The following is an 18,070-nucleotide window of genomic DNA, read 5'->3' as shown; positions in this document are numbered from 1 at the left end:
TTTGATAAAGAAAGTGTTTTGCCAACATAAAATAATTAATTCTCAACATCAAGACACTTGGGAGCAAATTAGCTAAAGAATAGTGATGTTGAAAAAGAATTTATACTCATTTTTTTCTGGATATTTCACTGGACTTCTCTTCTAATGAAGTATAATTGGAAGTCATGCAGTTAAGAGTGACTAAGGTTCTTTGATCACAGTGCTTTCAGTTTGCTAAAACCCTGTACATCTCCAGTGTAACTTTTTACTGTTTATATTTTACTGTGACTCTACACCTTTATGTTTTGCTATAATTTATTTCTCCTGCAATAAAAGTAACCAAGCTATATAAACACAGAATGGACAAAATCCTCCATTATTTTGTCTCTCATTATTGCACCCTTGACTGGACGACTTCAATGCCAGGTGCTGGGTCAGTCCCACCTGTAAACAAATTTTCAATATATTTCCAAAAGTACCCAATCTCCCGCCCTTTTCAAGAGATCCTGTGTTTCTTCCTACTTTTCTGGAATGCTGAGCTAATCCTCCTGCTATTGGAAGGAGCACACAGCGACTGTTCCCAGCCCTGGAGGTGTTGAACACTGCTGGCTGGCTCAGCAGGGTTGGCACTGATCAGCTGCCATGGGACCCCAATATCAGACCTCTGGGTCTTTAGGAAAAACCAGCTGAGCTCTACCCTAGACAGTCACCAGTGAAAGCAAAGCAACTGCCACTCAGGTATTGAGCACTTGAAATGCAAATCCTTCCCATCCCTATTACAGACACTACACATCTGTTCTACAGTTAACATCCTAGAAGATTTTTAGAAATTATTTTTCAAGCAATTTTTCTTTTACTGCTAAAAAGATCAAAAGCAACAGCCACTATCTTCTTGATTACCTAAAATGCCTCTACTCAGTGACCAGCAGCCCTGACAGTGGCTGTGATTAGACACCAATTCCTCAAAGAGGGAGGACAGGAGGACACAGATACATTACCAGGAACACAAGAAACTCTGGCCACAGCAAGCAATTTTATAATTAAACTTCACACGCTATCATTACAGACAGGCACTGCAAATGAAACCCTTTCACTTCAGTTACATTAACCAGCTCTAAGTCAATGACCGCGAGTTTCCCTTCTCCTGCCAAAGGAACAGAGACACAACTCAAGCCTGCTTTTTCTTGAATAAAAAAAGACTAGTTGTCTGGTTTATACATTTTTCCATTTGGACTATGCTTGAGCTCACAGAACCCTATACTGCCCCACAACACAAATAACAGCTCCTCCTGCAGCATGTTCTTGCTGTCTTCCGAAGAGTAAAAGTAGCAGGCGTAAGAAAAGCAGAGGACTCGGTGACAGCACATCTGCACGAACACCTGCTCTCCTCTCCCAGCCCTCTCCGCCGTCAGATGTCTGCCGTCTACTGTTCACAAACCAGCATGACCTCAGGAGCCACAGAAATCCCAAAAGCTTTTCTCACCAGTGCCTCTTGAAAGCACTAATCAAGTTTCTAGAAACCGCTTCAGTGCTACCAAAATAAATCCACCACCCTTAAAGCCATCAGGGAGTTTCTCTTAGCGCTAGAAAGAAGCTGTGCAGAGTACAAAACACAGCAAACACTTCACGAGCTGAGGAGACCAGTCTCTGTGAGACTGACAGTGCTTAGTCCTAAAATAAGCTAAATTTTCCATAGTCACATGCACACAGAGCAAAAGTTTAAGTAAATAGGAGACCTATAGGTGAGTCCCAAAGGTCAACTGACTCGGGCTCAGTGAGTTATTTATTCTTCTCTATATCCTACAGGGAAAAGGAACAAGCAAACTACTGTTACAGAGTAGGAATGGTTTCTAACCGCAGTCTATAACATAAGGGTATAGGGGGATGTACAATTTATGTCTGTTACTGTACCTGAGACCGGGCCCTCATCCCATTCTTCAGATCTCCTAAATCGATTTGCTGTAAATCCCATGCAGACATTTACTCCAAAGGCAAAAGCAAATAAGGATATAACCTGCAAAAGTAAAACAGCAAAGTAAGCAAACCGTGCAAGAAGCACGACTTTTGCACTAAGAGCATTATGCATAAAGGGCGGAGATGGTCCTCAGTACATTGGAGCTCCCTAGCACTGCAGTTCCCATCACTGGAGCAGCAGCTGACAGCGTCACCGTTGGAGAGTAACACAGACCAGAAGGGGTTTATGAATAAAACATCTCTTTCTGGAGCTGAAACGCTCCTTTTTGTAGGAACTTATTCGGAATGAGAGACGGGCTACTCCTCCTCTAAAAGCAAACACGCTCCGCTCCTCTCCTCTCCTACCTGGTGCGAGTGGACGCAGCCCTGCTTAGCCATACCAGGGAATTCTTGAAAAGCCTGCGCCGCACTGTCGCCTTTTTTTATAGTGAGCGCAGAGCTCTGTTTGCTCGGGGAGTTGAGGCTATTAGCTACGAGTAATCCCACCTGGTGAGGTTGACAGGCTCGTGTGATTTGTCCAGGGGGTGATTTCATCATGTTTCACTCACAAATCGCAGCTCCGAGTGCAAGAAGCTCCAGGCATCATCGCTCGCTACGCCCTCCCCCCAAACGCACACCCGCGCGCTTTTATGTGGTTTCCTCTGGCAGAGCAGGGCTCGCTTGTGCCGCTGCGGCCAAGAGCTGTTCCTGCTCGTTTTATTCTCCTCACAAAAGTAACATGCTTAAAAGAGAAACCAAATGCGGCTCCATCTGGCTCTGAGAAAAAGAGGGGGGAAGCTCGCTGGGGGCTGCGCACTGCAGATCTGCCGCTACCACCCCCAAAAGTGGCCCGGCCGGTGTCAGGTGTGGCAGCCCCAGGGGCTCGACCCGGGGCGCGCCCGCCCCGCTGCCCTGGCACGGCCGGGCGGGTTTGGGGCTCGCTCTCCGCGGCTGCTCCCCGAGTTCCTCACTGCGCTGCCGAGCAGGGGCCTCTCGAAACTGGAGACACCTTCAGAGAGGGGGCAGGGGGGCATTTTTCAACCGTGTTCGCCCGGGCTGCTGTGGCGGGGCAAGGCTCGTATCGATGGAAACACAAGCAGTTTCATCTGAATAGCTGGAAACCCCAGACTTCCAGAAAGGAAGGGAAGTGACACGTTCCCTCTGCCCCACATTTCCCCATTTTCATCAACAACAGAAAACTTGGCTGTTTGGATAAGCACTTTTATTTACAAAGCAAATGATAATGCTGAACAGAATTACAGTTCAAATCAGTGGATTAAATGTTATTTGCCAAGGCAAATTATTTACCACTGTAGTTTGCCACTTTTTTTTCTCTGATGAAAGCTTCTTTCATGAAAGTGTTTACTAACAATTACATTTAAAGGGACAGAGTCAAGGTTTGTAAGCCCTCGGGTGGACTGAGCTTCCCTTGGGACCTGTCCCATATTCTATACTGGCATTGAAAGACACAGTACAGTTTTCTTTAAAATATTTTGCAGTATTAAACACATACAATTTTGAACTTTGTTTAGAGGCAACTTTTACCTGCTGAAATAACTCCCTCACCGTGTAGCTTTACAAGACAGAGTCTAAAAATCCCTTCTCTTTGCTGCCCAAGTGTCAGCCTGCCAGCCTTTGCTAGGACCTGATCCTTTTTTATGCAGACTCTTAACCAAAAGTGGCTCCATTGTGCAGCTGCAACTTTGCATTGCAAGGCTCAAGGCAATGTAATTAGCTTGAAAATTCCTACACAAGGACACTGTATTCGTTTTCCTTGCACAAACTGAGACTATGTATTCAAGACCCATCTTCTAATGTTCACTTTATCACTATCTGGGCTGAAAAAAAAAAGAAAAAAGTTGCAATAGGCACTACTTTTCTAGCAAAAAGCTGTTGTGTTGAGGTCTAAAGAAAAGTAATCATCAAAGGCTTTACTATAAAATTCTTTGCCCTTAGCCTCTGGTATATCCTGTGGTCAAACAACTTCATGCCCAAACACTAGGTTAAGTGCAGCAGTGTGTGCGCAGCAGAAGGGAAACCTGAAGTGTCCCAAATGAAACTGCTAACAGTGTTGCCTATGTATCTTAACTAATGGAGCTCATGGTTTCAGAGCAAAATACGGGAATCAGCAGCTCCAAGCTCTCCTCCAGGCTAGGACCTTCGGATCACCAAGGGACTCAGGCAAAACACAATGGACTTTTCAAATCAGGTGGCCAATTTTGTGTGCTCAAACCAATACATGAAGTCTCTGAGATGCTCTCAATTTCACAGCCTTTGCCGTTCCTGCATATCTTCCTAACACACAGGTCCTCAGTTTTTTTGGAGAGCTCCTACATATGTTAAAAATGGCCATTCAGAAAAAAACCCTTAACAAAGAAAACCAAAAAATACAGCTTTATGAATGACTTATACCAATTTAAACATACATATTTCATTCTTCCATTCATGTAACATCTCTGGAGCTTGTAAACTTCACAATGTGACATAAATGGAAGAGCTTATTTTATGTTTCCTAGTCCATGCTACAAGTATATTAAATTAATTAAGCTCATTTGTAATGTCCTTTAGAACTATAGATGATGACTCTGAAATGGCTAATCTTTCTCATCTGTGTTATGTAAGACATTTTCTAGTAGCTCTGAACTGAACACAGTCAGATGCACAATGTTCTTTTTGTCACAAGGATTGTGCCTGAAGCTATCCCACAGATTCAAAAGGAACTTATTAGCATAAACAAGGTCTAATGATTTTGTTCAGGAAAAATTTCACTGTTGGATTACTGGCAACTAATTTTTCAGCAACTAATTGCCATTTTACTAATCAGAAAAGAAAGGACTAAAGCTGAAATAATGTATTCCTGGCCCACAAATTCAGCAATTCAGTGGAAGTTTTAAGGCTTAAATGAAACACGTTAAAAAGGAATTTTAACAAGATCATCAGAATATGTAATGCCTCTTCCTCACTTTTTGTGTATAAAAATTGTCCTTTGGCTTTTCAGGCTTGTATGATTACAAGCCTGATTGTTTAACACGGGTTGCAAAGCTTACAAGGAGGCACCAGATGGCGCCTCACAGGAGAGGTTCGTGCTGTTCCATTTCCAGTTACAAACATTCACAAAGTCGCAGAAACATTTAGGTTGGAAAAAAGCATTAAGATCACAGAGTCCAAACCCATGTCCACCACTAAACCACGTCCTTAAGTGCCACACCTAAACGTCTTTTAAATACCTCCAGGGATAGTGACTCCACCAGCTTCCCTAGGCAGTTTGACAACAATTTCTGTGAAGAATTTTTTCCTAATATCCAGTCTAAACCTCCCTTGCTACAACCTGAGGCCATTTTGTCTCATCCTGTTACGTTTGCTTGGAAGAAGAGAACAAACTCCACCTGGCTGCAGCCTCCTCTCAGGCAGCTGTAAATAGTGATAAGGTCTTCCCTGAGACTCCTTTTCTTCAGGCTAAACAGCTCCAGCTCCCTCAGTTTCTCCTCATCATGTGCTCCAAACCCTCCTCCAGCTCTGTTTCCCTCCTCTGGACATGCTCCAGCTCCTCAATCTCCTTTTTAAAGTGAGGGGCTCCAAAGTGAACCCAGGATTCAAGGTGCAGCCTCCCCAGTGCCAGGTCACTGCCCTGCTGGCCACACTGTTTCTGATCCAGACCAGGATGCCGTTGGCTGCCTTGGCCACCTGGGCACACACTGGCTCATGTTCAGCCACTGCTGATGAGCTCTCCCAGCTCCTTTTCTGCTGGGCAACAAACTGACTGAGGGTGCCCTCAACCCCCTTGTCCAGGTCATCATTAAAGATATTAAACATAACTGACCCCACTACTGAGCCTTGGAGACTGGACACCAACTGGATTTAACTCTATCACCACTCTCTGGGCCTGGCCATCCAGGCAGTTTTTTAATCCAGTGAAGAGGGCACCCATCCAGCTCATGAATAACCAATTTCTCCAGAAGAATGCTATGGGAAGTGGTATCAAAGGCTATTCCATAGAGTTAATATAAGCAAAGCAGTACTTACAGTCTTACATAAACTCATTTTTCTTTTGCAGTTTTTCTAATGAGAAAAGGAATGCAGAGAAATCAAGTATGCTGGCTGAGTCAGAGGTTGGGGATGGAGTGGACTGCAATAAAATGAGCCTTTTTAGCTACTCGTGTCAACTTTGCACTGGATGCTGGATGTATGGGGTGACTGGGGGACCAGGTGAAAGCCTCCAGTAGGGTTGACAGCAACATGAAAGACAGAAAGGTGAAGGACTTCTTTATAGTCCCTCAGAACTCTCATCCTCCTAAACACAGCATCCACGTATAGTTGTGGCCAAGAAAAACAGTCAGTTGAGTGCACAAAATAGCAATTTCAAGGAACAAAACCTTTGGACAAACCATAGAAATTCAAGTTGTACCCACATCAGTCGTACTCAGGTATAAGCGCTGGGAAACCAAATGAACTTCCAACAGTCAGAGTGACCATGGGAAGAGTTGAGTACCTTGCTGAAGACACCCTGAGTCTTAACAAAGTCAGAGAGGCACAACATATCAAATAGAGCTGATTTCTGTGTATAAAGAACTTTAAACCACGTTTTAATTACAGACTCAGAGAATGGTTAAAGTTGGAAGGGACCACTGGAGGTCATCTAGTCCAACCTCCCTAATCAAACAGGATTCCCTAGGGCAGACTTCTAAGGATGGTGAATATATCCAGAGAAGGAGACTCCACAGCCGCTCTGGGCAGCTTGTTCCAGCTTGCTCCAGTCACTCTCACAGTAAATAAGTTCTTCCTCACATTCAGATGGAACTTCCGAAGGCACAGGACTGACTGCTGAGGAGCTATGCCCTCTGCTACCCCATGAGCCTGGGGAGACCCACAAACCAGGCTGTGCTCACATGAAAGCACACCCTCCTCACCGCAGTTTCTCAAAACACCACCAGTCTTCAATTATCTGTCTGCTCATCACTGCCCCGAGGGGAATGGTATGCAAATCATAGTGCCTGGTGCCCTGGAGGGCTGTGCTGAGGATGACTTTCTTGGCCAAAAAGACCCATAAAGCAGTGCCAGACCCTCAGGGACAATCATGGACAAATTAAAGTCTTCAAAATTGCAGTTTGCTGCAGCCCAGCCCCTGAAGCACCAAGTGCCTTAGGCACATATAGGCCCATCAGCATTTCTGAGCATTCTATATAATGCCTGCAGGGTTCATAGGGCTGGAGGAAGAGCACTCAGATACAGCCAAAACTCACTGAGTACCACCAGCACAGCACGTTGCACCCCTCCTCACCTCACCTCACCCTCATGTACGTGTCCTGCTCAAAACACAGGGACAGTGAGTTCATGCCTGGCTGAATCTGGGTTCTGCCTAGCCAGAGACAGAAGAGGAACCACTGGCCAGGGGAGGACCCAAGTCCCTGTCTCTGCTTTATTTATGTAAAATGTTTGTATACTCACTGGGATGACTGAAACGCTGGTGAACAGGCTGGTGAGAAAAAGGAGGACATAATGCAGTAGAGAAATAAATTTTCTCACACCCCAGATCAGATACAACAGCTTCAGTGGTTCAGTGAGGGTTGTGGATTTGGTGACAGCACTGCAGCTCCAGAAGCTGCCTGTGGAGACGTCTCAGCCCAAGTGCCCCCTCCACACACAATCACCATTTGTGGTGGCACAAGCAGAACAAGGTTTATATGCCAGGTTATGTCTTTTAGCAGGAGACCTAGGTCAGCTGGAAAGAGGAGTTTTCAGTGACCTGAAAAAGCTTTGGATGTTTGTCTCTCTCCCAGCAGTACCACAGCTAATACACCACCCACTCCAAGGCAGGGTATTTCACCTCTCACTGAGAGCCACACACGACAGTAACAGCGTTAACAGCAGTTCCATATCTGTGCCTTCCTCATCTTTAAAGAAACTAACATATGCCCAATTCAGTTTCTGGACAATAACACTATTATGAAGCAGCTCAAGCACTTCACTAAAATGCACTTAGAATTGTATTTCTTAAGATAGTCATATATAAAAATTCTAGCAACTGCAGAATAAAAGCTGTTCAGTGATGAAAAATCTTCAGGGAGAATATGAAGGAGTGAAACATGGAGCCACAGGGCCCATATGTGTTTTTAGCACAGCCCATAAAAGCTGTGTATTCAAGTCCTCACTCTTGTTTTCCAGTGCTTGCTATGGGTGTCACAGGTGCCCATTAACAGCTTTACATCGGTCTTTTTCAAAGAGCTGTAGATTTCAGTGGTGTGAAATCCACCCACCTACCCCCCAGACAGCAGTCTGGAGCTTTCAAGGGCCTTGCATGGTACCTTGCATATGCCACACACAATTGTTGTTAATTTATTTGAATTTTACAAGTGATACAACCTATTACATCCCACAAAAACCATAGACTCTTTAAAATAATGAATTAAAGCTAAATGAGGAAAACATCCAACCAAAACAAAAACAAACAACAGTGAAAAAAGCTAAACAGAGACCAAAAAAAACCCCCACAAGGATGGGAAAGCTACTTAAAGATGTATAAAGCAGGTTTTCTAGACTTCAAATAATCTTTCCAGTTTCTTTTTCTAATTTCTATGTACATCCTTTACCATTTTCAAACCTTTCTCAGTAGAATACTAGCTTTGAATCTCCTGGGTATATAAAACTTCTTGTGAGGACTTCTACAATAACCCTGTAACATATCTCTCTGACTCTGATTACATTTACCCTCAGCTCAAACTCCATTTTGGCACATTTTCAAGGTCAAGGTTTGGATATGATTAAAAATTTCCAAGTGCTAGTCTCTCCCCTACAAGTAAAATGTGGATATAATTAATACTGTTTACTTTGTTTTCTTTGCAAACAAGAGTTTCTGTTTGTTTGAAATACTTTTTTTCATGTTTTCAGCACTTGGATCAAAAAAGAAATATTTTAATTAATAGCTTTCTACTAGTTAATAAAAAAAAACCTGATATTTTCAAAACAGCAGAATCCTATTTGCTTTCAGTTTAAAGAGATATGTCACTAGGAATATTGTTCTTAACTTGCTTGCAGCTGAGACTTTTTTTGCAGCATCAGTACTTCAGAAAGATCAAAGTGGGGTCAGGCTGGAAACAGAGGATTCCCACACAAATGGAGACATACCTTCAGATGGGCACATTTTCCTCCTGGTTCTATGCATAAGAGGCATCTGAGGTTGAAGAATTGTCTGCTGTTATGGTGATGTGTGTTTCCACCTAAAGCTTTTTTTTGGCATGGAAAATGAATGCATGAACATAGAACAGACCTTGGCAGTGCTGCAGTAAAGACAATAATAATAAAAAAAAAAAAAAAAGCTGTGGGCCTTCTGGGGCTTTAACCTACTCCACATGAGCATCAGCCTGACTCAAGCAAATCTATTTTATTTGCATAAGAACCGCAGGTCTACACCACTAAATGCAATCAGTCCAACATAAAGAGAAGGAAATCCTGAAGAAATTAGGACAGCTGATGAAGAAGAGGTGTCCTCTTAAAGAGAAAAACAATTATTAAATGCTGCCTAAACAGCCTGATCTGATTCACTGGCCACATGAATATTTATGTGGCAGAAGATACAACAGGAACTGTCCAGGCTTTTGTTCATGGAAAATTGCATAAAATGGGGACACAGCTAACATGTTAATAAACTTAATCCCATCTGCAGCCCTTTTTTGGATGTACTCATTTATTTATCTCATTTATCTCATAGTTGAAAGACACATCTTTTAAAGCTTCCCTATCTGTTGAGAGGGGTGAAATATTTCCACACTTTGGAAATAACTGGCTTTTCTGGCCTTTTCCTTCAGAACAGAAATAAACACAGCAAATAGAATCCAGATACCTAATGTCTACCACCAGGCCTAGCAGACTGGCAAATCCTTGCTATCTCTTCCATCCTCTCACCCCAACCATTTCTAGAGATACACTGCAAATCAAAACAGGTTAAAACCTCCCTTCCTTTAACAGTTGGATGAGTTTCCTGCCCTGGTCCTCAGCCCTGGCAGCAGTGAGACACAGTGAGCTGCAAACTGCTGCTACTGCTGCCGGTAACTGAGGAGCATCCGTGGGCAGGGGAGTGGGGAGGGGGCAGGGACGAGCTCTGCTGTCCCCCATTCCCTCTGCTCCCAGGGGAGCGCTGCCACCTCAGCATTCACTAAACACCCTGCATTTCTTACTAGGCATCTGCTGCTGCCCGCTGTAATGGCAAAGCACAAAAGGGTAAAACAATCACATCTGGCTTTTGGGTCATTTCGGACAGATGGGCCACTTTCCAAGCATCACAAATTTTCCTAAGTTGAAACATGTCACCGCAAGTTCAGTTGAAGGTCACATTTTTTTTTCTGATTTCAGCTGAGTGCAAAGATGACAAATGTAAGTACAAAGGGAAAAACATCCTGTTGGAACAGTACTCCCTGTTTTCTACGGGTGAGAAAAGTATAGGCAACATTTCAACAACTAAACAATGTGATCCATTGCTGAATGATTGTTTTAAAAACCCATATCCTAATGTGTAACTGAAAAAATTTCAAAGTCTGCAGGAATGCAATATAAAAATAATGAAGAAAAATGCTAGTAATCAAAAATATGCTACTCTGCATTGGTTTGCATAAGGATTATCAGGGGGTTTTAGGCAAATACTTTTTTCACTTTCTCAGCATAAAACTTTGGAAAGGAGTAAAGTATTTTTTCTAACGGATTAAACAAATAAACTGCAGGGAAACTCAGGTCACTTAAATATTAATAGATTTCTTCATTATTTTAAAGCAAATAATCTTACTGAGTTAAGCTTTGTTTAACTCATATTTTGGCTTTTTATTTAGCAAAACAAAACTTTCAGAAAGACACAATTCATTGGTTTAGTGATTGCTGACTGCTGTAGACCAACAGCAGCTCTGCTCTGCTCAACCTTCAGAGAAGGCTCCCTGCCCTGGTAAATGTCCTTTTCACAGCAGACAAGACTGAAACCAGCTTAAAATTATAGTTGTTGAAGATTTCCATGGTAGAGACAGATGTTCCTGGGCATCCACAGAGAGCCTGCAAAACTATTTAATTTATTATTTTTTCACTGTCCATGGCTAACCCTTCTCCAAGACACTGAAACCAAACAACTTTGATGGCAACACCATCAAAGTGTTCTAAACCATGTAAAAAAGACTTGAGTAAACTACTGTTGTGGTGAAGAAAGCAGGGACATCTCCTTCACCAGCTGCAGGGAGGGCCTCCAGTGCCTGCTGTCCCTGCTCAGATGTGCAAGCTCAACATTTCAGTCTTTTGGGAGAGGAGGAATACTATGATTAAATCACCTTTAAAACAAACAAACAAAAAATCCCAATACACTTTGGGCAAAGAAGCCAGGATGGATGATGGAAAGAGGCAAGGAGCAGCAATATGTTCAGGTGACAGCTGAAATCATCAGAGGAGGAGCACCCCTACCCCTGTGTTAACTGAGTTCCCCTTGCACTGATACAGAACAGAAGCACAAACTGCCTCTCTGGTAGCTTAAGCTGTAAAAGTTGGTTTGAAAATGGGTGTGGGACTATAACCTCATGTTCATACTCCTGCTTGCTGGGAGTCTAAGCCTGCTGAAGCATCTGCTTGATTCTGCAGATAATCCCAGCATAGTTTTGGAAGGTACTGAAGTAAAAATAAAGCAACACTAGGAAAAGTTTTGTTGCTTCCTACTCTGATGCATTATGAGTAAAACAAATAAGGCAAACTCCAAACTCCATTGTGTAAGTGCGGGTGGAAGTACAGTCAGACTGCAGGACAGAAGGCACAGGGGAAAGGCACAGGAAACTTTTGGAGAAGTGGCAGATTCAACACACAAACCAGGCTCAATGTTGCCAACAGCAACTGCTAGGACAGCACAGTAAATGAAGGGTACCCAATAACCCACGACTGTCACAGCCAGCTCCTGCCATCTGTGGGGAATGCTGGGCTGGCTTGGCAGGGCAGTTGGAGGGCAGAAAAAGACATCTTAGTGTTGAGGGTGAAAGGAGATGAAATATATTAGGAGAACAGAGTTTTGGAGACTCCAAAAGGGAATCTCCTTCTTGTTTCTGCTGTTGTGAGGATTGGAAGGAGGAAAAAATCCTTGTGATCTCTGCCCTGTTGCTAATGCTCTTTCAGTTGTACTCTACTGCACAAGTCCATTATATTTTAGAGAATGTCAAAGCAGTGGAGTGTCTTTAGGTGCACTGAATTTATGTAGTCAAGCACAAATGACCTGGGCCAGTGCTTTTGGACTTGCAGCCAGCTGAGACTGGGACCCTTCAGGTTGTTTCCTGTAAGCAGAGACTTAGATTCTCTGGTACAATCCTGTCATTTACAAGGAATATACAAAGAAATACTGTTCCCCTGAGCAGGGAAAGGAATCCTGTTATTCTGGAGATCCCAAAAGCACTTAAGGGCTTCTTACATTTCTTCCAGATGAAGGGTCATCAGCTCCAAGGGAATTTCACCCCATCTTGCAGCATGCCCTCTCTCCAAGCTGGAGGGGTGACCTTTCCTGGGGTTTGCCTACTGTCTTCACTGCCATTTTAGCTGCTCAGCCTCAGCATGGAAAGAAATAAAAACAGGAATTTATGGGTGATGGCAACTGAATTATTTACAAAATATTGTTTCATCAGTACATTTTCTCTTACCCCATAATTACCATATTTTCATCCCCTGGATATCCAGTTTATAGACATGTTTATGTTCATGTTCATGTTTATGGATGTTGATGATTGTCCCAGCCAAAATTCATTGTGGGTGTGCAAAGAGCCTTTGAAGAATGCCTGAAACGACTGAGGAAGCCGTACCTCAATTCTAGTGTCGCCTGGTGCAGGTACCAGATTGCAGCCACAAACTCATACTCCTCTTTCTCCAAAGATGGCTGAACCAGTCCATATTTTCTCTTTATACAGCCTGTGAAGTCTTTAAGTATTGCACTGACCATCCTTCAGTGGTCCTGATACAGATGAGTGCCAGTTCCCACCATCCCACTCACCCCTGAGACCAAGGCTGACACACCAAACCGTGGGCTGGTGCAGCTGGAGGGGCACTCAACTGTTACACTCCTTGCAGTTGCAATCAGTTTCCCTGTCCCCTTTGGTAGCTCCAACATTGAATTTGGTGCAGGGCTGGTCCCCCTTTGCTGCTGCCACAACACAGGTTCCTCACCACCATCCTGTTGCAGCTCCAAAAACCCTTGTTCCATTCTCCCTTTCTCCTGTCACTGGCCAGAAAAGGTCTTCAAGCTGTGACATTCATCAACAGCACCAGGGACATAAAGCTAATGCTACTTAAAATATTTTTCAGCAGGGTAAGATACACAGCAATAGGTTCAAATCCACAAATGTCCTGTGGATAGTAACTCCTATCTTGGAATTCACTTCAGTGTCTTTGCCCTTTTTACTGCTATTTGTCATGGGTGCTGGTGCATCCTGCTGCACCAAAATCTCCTGCCTCAAGGACTAAATAGACAATCTGGGGCAATTCTGCAGACCCCAGCTGCTGTAGTCAACTAATTGAAAATTCAGGGTGTGGGATGAGGTGTCCCTGGGCTGTATTCCTACCCTCTGCTTTGTTATGCTGTTTGCAAAACAGGTGAGGGAAATGTTCCAATCCTGTCCCAGGTTTGCACAGGGCTCTCTGTAAAACCGGGAGCGATTCCCTGATGGATGTGTCTGGGAACCAGTGGGCTGGTGCTGGCTGAGTGCATGTGTGGCCTGGCAGCCTCAGCAGCTCGTCCTGCCATGTCCCAGCAGCCACCTCCACTGCCACATGTGCCAATATAGAGCTTGAAACTTGGCATAGATCAAGAAGCCTGCATGAACAAAGCATTATTACCAGGACAATCCATATATCCCAAGTTCTTTGAGCACCACAGGTATGAGAGGCAGGGCCTCAGCTGAACACGCCATTTACAGCGAGCAGCAGGGAACAGAAATCTGTGAAGGGAATAAAATGTGACATTTCAGTGAGGGGGATGGGAGGTGGGTGCTGTGGGAGGGAGGACTTCAGGAACAACCCTGGTCATGTCCCAACAGTGGTGTTTCTGCAGATTTCTACATCAGATGACATGGGAAGAAAAGCTTAGGTTATGGACAAGGATGGTGAAGAGCCAAGTGACAGCAAAGCCCAGAGAGGTCTTCAAAACTAGAAAGCTTTCAGGTTAAAATCTTTAACTAACCTAAAAAATACATGGAAACAGAAGAACAGAGGGTGAGAATGCAGAAACATGTGCAGTAGTGCATTATGTGGAGAGGCCGGGGCTGCCATGGAGCAGACACAGCCTGTCCCACCACAGGCCGGGCTCAGGCCCTCACCAGCCCCTCACGAGGCCAAGATGGCGGCGCCTCGGGAAGAACAAAAGAGAAGGGGGTAAAAAGCGCTGTGCAGGTAGTGCTGAGTGAGAGGAAAGTAAGAGAAACAGCTCTGCAGGCACCAAGGTCACTGAGGAAGGAGGGGAGGAGGTGCTCCAGACCACAGCAGGGATTCCCCTGCAGCCACCAGAAAATACCTTAGAGAAGCAGGTTTGTCCTGAATGACCCTGGCCCATGGAAAGGCCCCAGAGCGGGGCAGGGAGATGTGTGAGCAGGAGGGAGCAGCAGAGAGGGGCTCTTGTGGACTGGTCATCCCCCCAGTGCTGCCTGGGATGGTGGGGAGAGGTGGAGAAACCAGGAATGAAGCATTGGGAAAAGGGGAAAGAAAGGTGCTGTTTCAATTTTTTAATTTGCTTCCCACCAAAATCTATTTTAGATGGCAACAAATTGAATTCATTTTTACCAAGTTGAGTCTGTTTTGCCCAAGACACTAATTGGGTAAGTGATCTCCCTGTCTTTATCTCAGTCCATGTGCTTTTCCAGCCTGTTTTCTCCCCCTGCCCTGTTGAGGAGGGGGAATAAGAGAGGGCATCTGGCAGCCAGACAAGGCCAACCCAAAACAGTTTCCTAGTAAAAAAACTCTACAAGAAATGACAAAGTTAGATAAACAAAGGGGAAAGCTTTTGGACAAGACTTCTGAGTTACTTCACAAGAAAAACAGTATGGAAGGAGGGCATGAAGCCCCACAAAGAAATGAAAAGAAAATGGCTGGCTAAGAGCTGGAGAAGAGCAGGTGTCTGGACACAATCTCCCAGTCATGGATGCAATCCAGCTGCAATAGGAGAAAAGTTCTGTCTGGCTTAGGGCAAGAGGACAGGAGCTGAGCATACCTGCTATTATCTTGTATTTTTAATCTCTTTTTATCCAATTTTTCACATACAGCACTATCCACTAGAACTTCTAAACAATTCATTACTTCAGTGTTTTGAAACATGAAGCCTTCTAAAACAAAAGACCATTTACCACGAATCTCATGGAATTTAAACAACTGTACACAATAGGAAAATATTTCACCAAAAGTGATAGAGCCAATATGTATTTATTTCTATATTTATGGGGTTTTTTGTGTACCAAGGCAACAGTTCTCTTTTATTCTAACTATGTGGAGCACACAGAGTTTCCTGGGTTTTGAGACAAAGAAAGCCTGTGAGATCATTTGGTCTGGCTCCCTACAAACACAGTTGTCATCTCTCCCAGTGGTGAGCACAGGGGAGGGTGCATCCCAGCTGGGCTGGTGTGGGTGGCATGGGGAGACCTGTGCTGGGAGGCTCAAAACCCCTCATCCAGCAAGGTGTGTCATAGGTCAAGGATGCTGTCAGATTTGTAAGCACCTGAAAAACAGTTTGTGTTACTGGTGTGTCAGCAATATGAGGTTTGATGTGTTTCCATAAGTGGTCCATTAATCTGGGGAAGTGCCATAAATGAGCACAAATAGCGCACGGGCATTTGGACGAGCTGCTGCTAGCCCCAGCACTGCCAGGAGCAGTCTCATGCACCACTTCATTCATCTCTCACAAATATTCATTACCTCCACTTCCAGTTCAGCTAATGTCAAAGGATTCATTTGGCATCCATTGGTAAAGGCTGCAGTGCAGGCACTGCTATGAGCAGCTCCAGCTTCCAAGAATGAAGCTAACATATCTTCAGCTGTCTGGCATTCAAACTCAGCTGGCATCTTTGATGAATAATTGGAAACCTCCTTGCCGCAGTGACATTAAACTTATAGTTTAACCTTCATATTACAACCTCTAAAATAAGCTAAGATTTTGTAGAATAAATATTACTACACAAATGGAGCACTATTTTGTTTTCTTAACATCTTATACAGGCCACCCTCCTAGGAGGAAACATTTCCCCACCTTGCACTTCATGAGAAGCTCTTAATCTACAAATGTTTCTATCTGTCCCTGAAAAGGTACAACAGGTCTTCTATGGGCAGCCAATCCTAGCGGCACAGTCACCTTTGCTTTTTTTTAGGCACAGGCACCCCCCCAGTATCTCTCCCTATCCACCAGGCACAGCCACTGCTCTCTGCCAGCTCCTACCCACCTCCCCACAGGTCCAGTGGGGAGCTGGAGCATTCCTGTAAACTTCAGGTAGAACCGACACCCTTGAAATGCCCTAATTCCCTGTTTTGTTTTTCATGGACAAGTCAGTGTCCCAGTTCCACTTGCAGAGTTTCCATCACAGATGTGGTGGCAATAAGGAACAGTGTGCACAGCACTGACACATGCTGACAGGAAGCTTGCATAGACCAACAGAAATTAGAAGCAAATCACAATCAAAATGTAAGCAAATCAGAAGCAAATAACCTTGAAAGAGGGACCCAAGACTAATCCTTCAAAATCAGAATAATCAAAATCATCATGAGTCCATTATGAGTAGAAGAACTATGAGGCATGCAGTGTTTCATTGCTCCTTATCCAATTTGTGTCTCTAATCAGCACTTTACAGTTGTGGTATAGGGAGTTATGGGAAAAAAATACAGACACCTGAAGTGTTACTACCCTGCTTAAAGGAATCCATATAGTTCCCCTGGAGAAAAAGGCTTAGGGAGAGGTACCCATAACAGGAACTTTGTTGAGAAAGATTGCCTTCAAGACCAGAACTTTACCAGTGAAGCTCCAGACACTGGAAATTTTAATATAAATCAAAAGCCAAGTAATGTAGGAGTTCTAGACTCATATTTATGTACTTGCATAATATTAATACTGTAGGAGGTAAATATAAACAAAACACAAGATACTTTGCTCATGTCTGTGCTGGATGCCAATTTTGATATTGCTATAAGGTAAGAATATATAAGAAAAGCAGTTTATATTAAATAGGTTAAGAGAGGAGATCTCTTCAGGAGGCAAAACAAGCTATACAAGAACTACTATGGTTTCCAAAATACATTTTCTTCTCTGTGCATTAAATAATATTTTCTCTTTTATTATGAACCAGGGAACTTTCAACATCACCCCTGAATGCATTTTGGAAGGACTTCCTACTTGCCAAATCCCAATCCGAGTTACATTCTGCAAAACCACATTCATGCTACTTCATTAGCTGACTTTGCTTGTAATGATATTTATTTAAGGCTACTTTGGCAAGCCAGGAAAACACGCAGGGCAGAAGGGGAGTGCAGATGCTCCTACCGTACCAGCGGGTCTTTTCTCTCCATGTCAGAAGCTCGGCGTGGAAGCTGCGCTCGGCGCTGGCTCCGCAGCGGCTCCGGCAGACGCGCGGGGCCGGGAGCGTCCCGGGGAGGTCGCGGCTGCCCCGGGCCGGGCCGGCTCCGGGGGTGCCCCGCGGCCCGGCCCCGCTGCGGCGGGGCTGAAGTCAGGGTGCCAGCTGCCCCGGCAGCACAATGGCTCCATTGGGAGATAGCTGGGGGACAAAGGCGCTGCTTTCAGGAATGATTTTATATGCGTACATGTGACCTTTGCCTGAAATGGTTCTTTGGAAAGTGTCCCTGTCCTGAAGCTCTGCTTTCAAATGCAGAACTCTCGGGCTCTTGCTTAATCTGTCCTTCTTTTTTCCTATTTTATTTTGTGCCACAGATGCCTCAGAAGAGGTCATGTGCAGATAACAAGGTGGTGCTGAGCTTTTTCTCATCATTTAATAGAGCTATTCAGCAATGGATAAGATTCCTTTCTTCACTTTGCAAAGTCCTTCACCAGGATCTGCTATCTGGAGCTCCTTTTCTGCTTTTAGAAATTTAACTACAGAGCACCCCAAAAGCAGAGCACCCCAATTTCCAATCCCATGCCTTGAGCCAGCCTCCACTG

At 44.2% G+C, this 18,070-nt stretch overlaps 1 protein-coding gene across 5 annotated transcripts in view; it reads right to left on the bottom strand.

Annotated features, from left to right (window-relative positions):
* The window catches only part of ENPP2 (ectonucleotide pyrophosphatase/phosphodiesterase 2), a 72,221-nt gene extending 54,593 nt beyond the window's left edge, over nucleotides 1-17,628 (bottom strand). Inside the window, exons 1-2 of one of the 5 annotated variants that reach the window (XM_071421682.1) lie at nucleotides 17,443-17,628; nucleotides 1,891-1,993 (exon numbers count right to left, since the gene is read on the bottom strand). In XM_071421682.1, the coding sequence (XP_071277783.1) occupies nucleotides 1,891-1,993; nucleotides 17,443-17,463 (124 nt within the window). In that variant the 5' untranslated portion in view covers nucleotides 17,464-17,628. Of the gene's footprint in view, nucleotides 1-1,890; nucleotides 1,994-2,090; nucleotides 2,140-2,298; nucleotides 2,592-17,442 lie in introns of those variants that run through there. The other 4 variants (XM_071421680.1, XM_071421678.1, XM_071421679.1 and 1 more) reach the window with 4 other exon arrangements.
* Between the last annotated feature and the right edge of the window lie 442 nt (nucleotides 17,629-18,070).

The sequence above is a fragment of the Agelaius tricolor genome, unplaced genomic scaffold (genome assembly GCF_023055355.1).
Source record: "Agelaius tricolor isolate 1412-34295 unplaced genomic scaffold, bAgeTri1.0.p SCAF_2, whole genome shotgun sequence".
Lineage (NCBI taxonomy): Eukaryota > Metazoa > Chordata > Aves > Passeriformes > Icteridae > Agelaius > Agelaius tricolor.
This window is presented reverse-complemented; position numbering and strand designations above follow the sequence as displayed.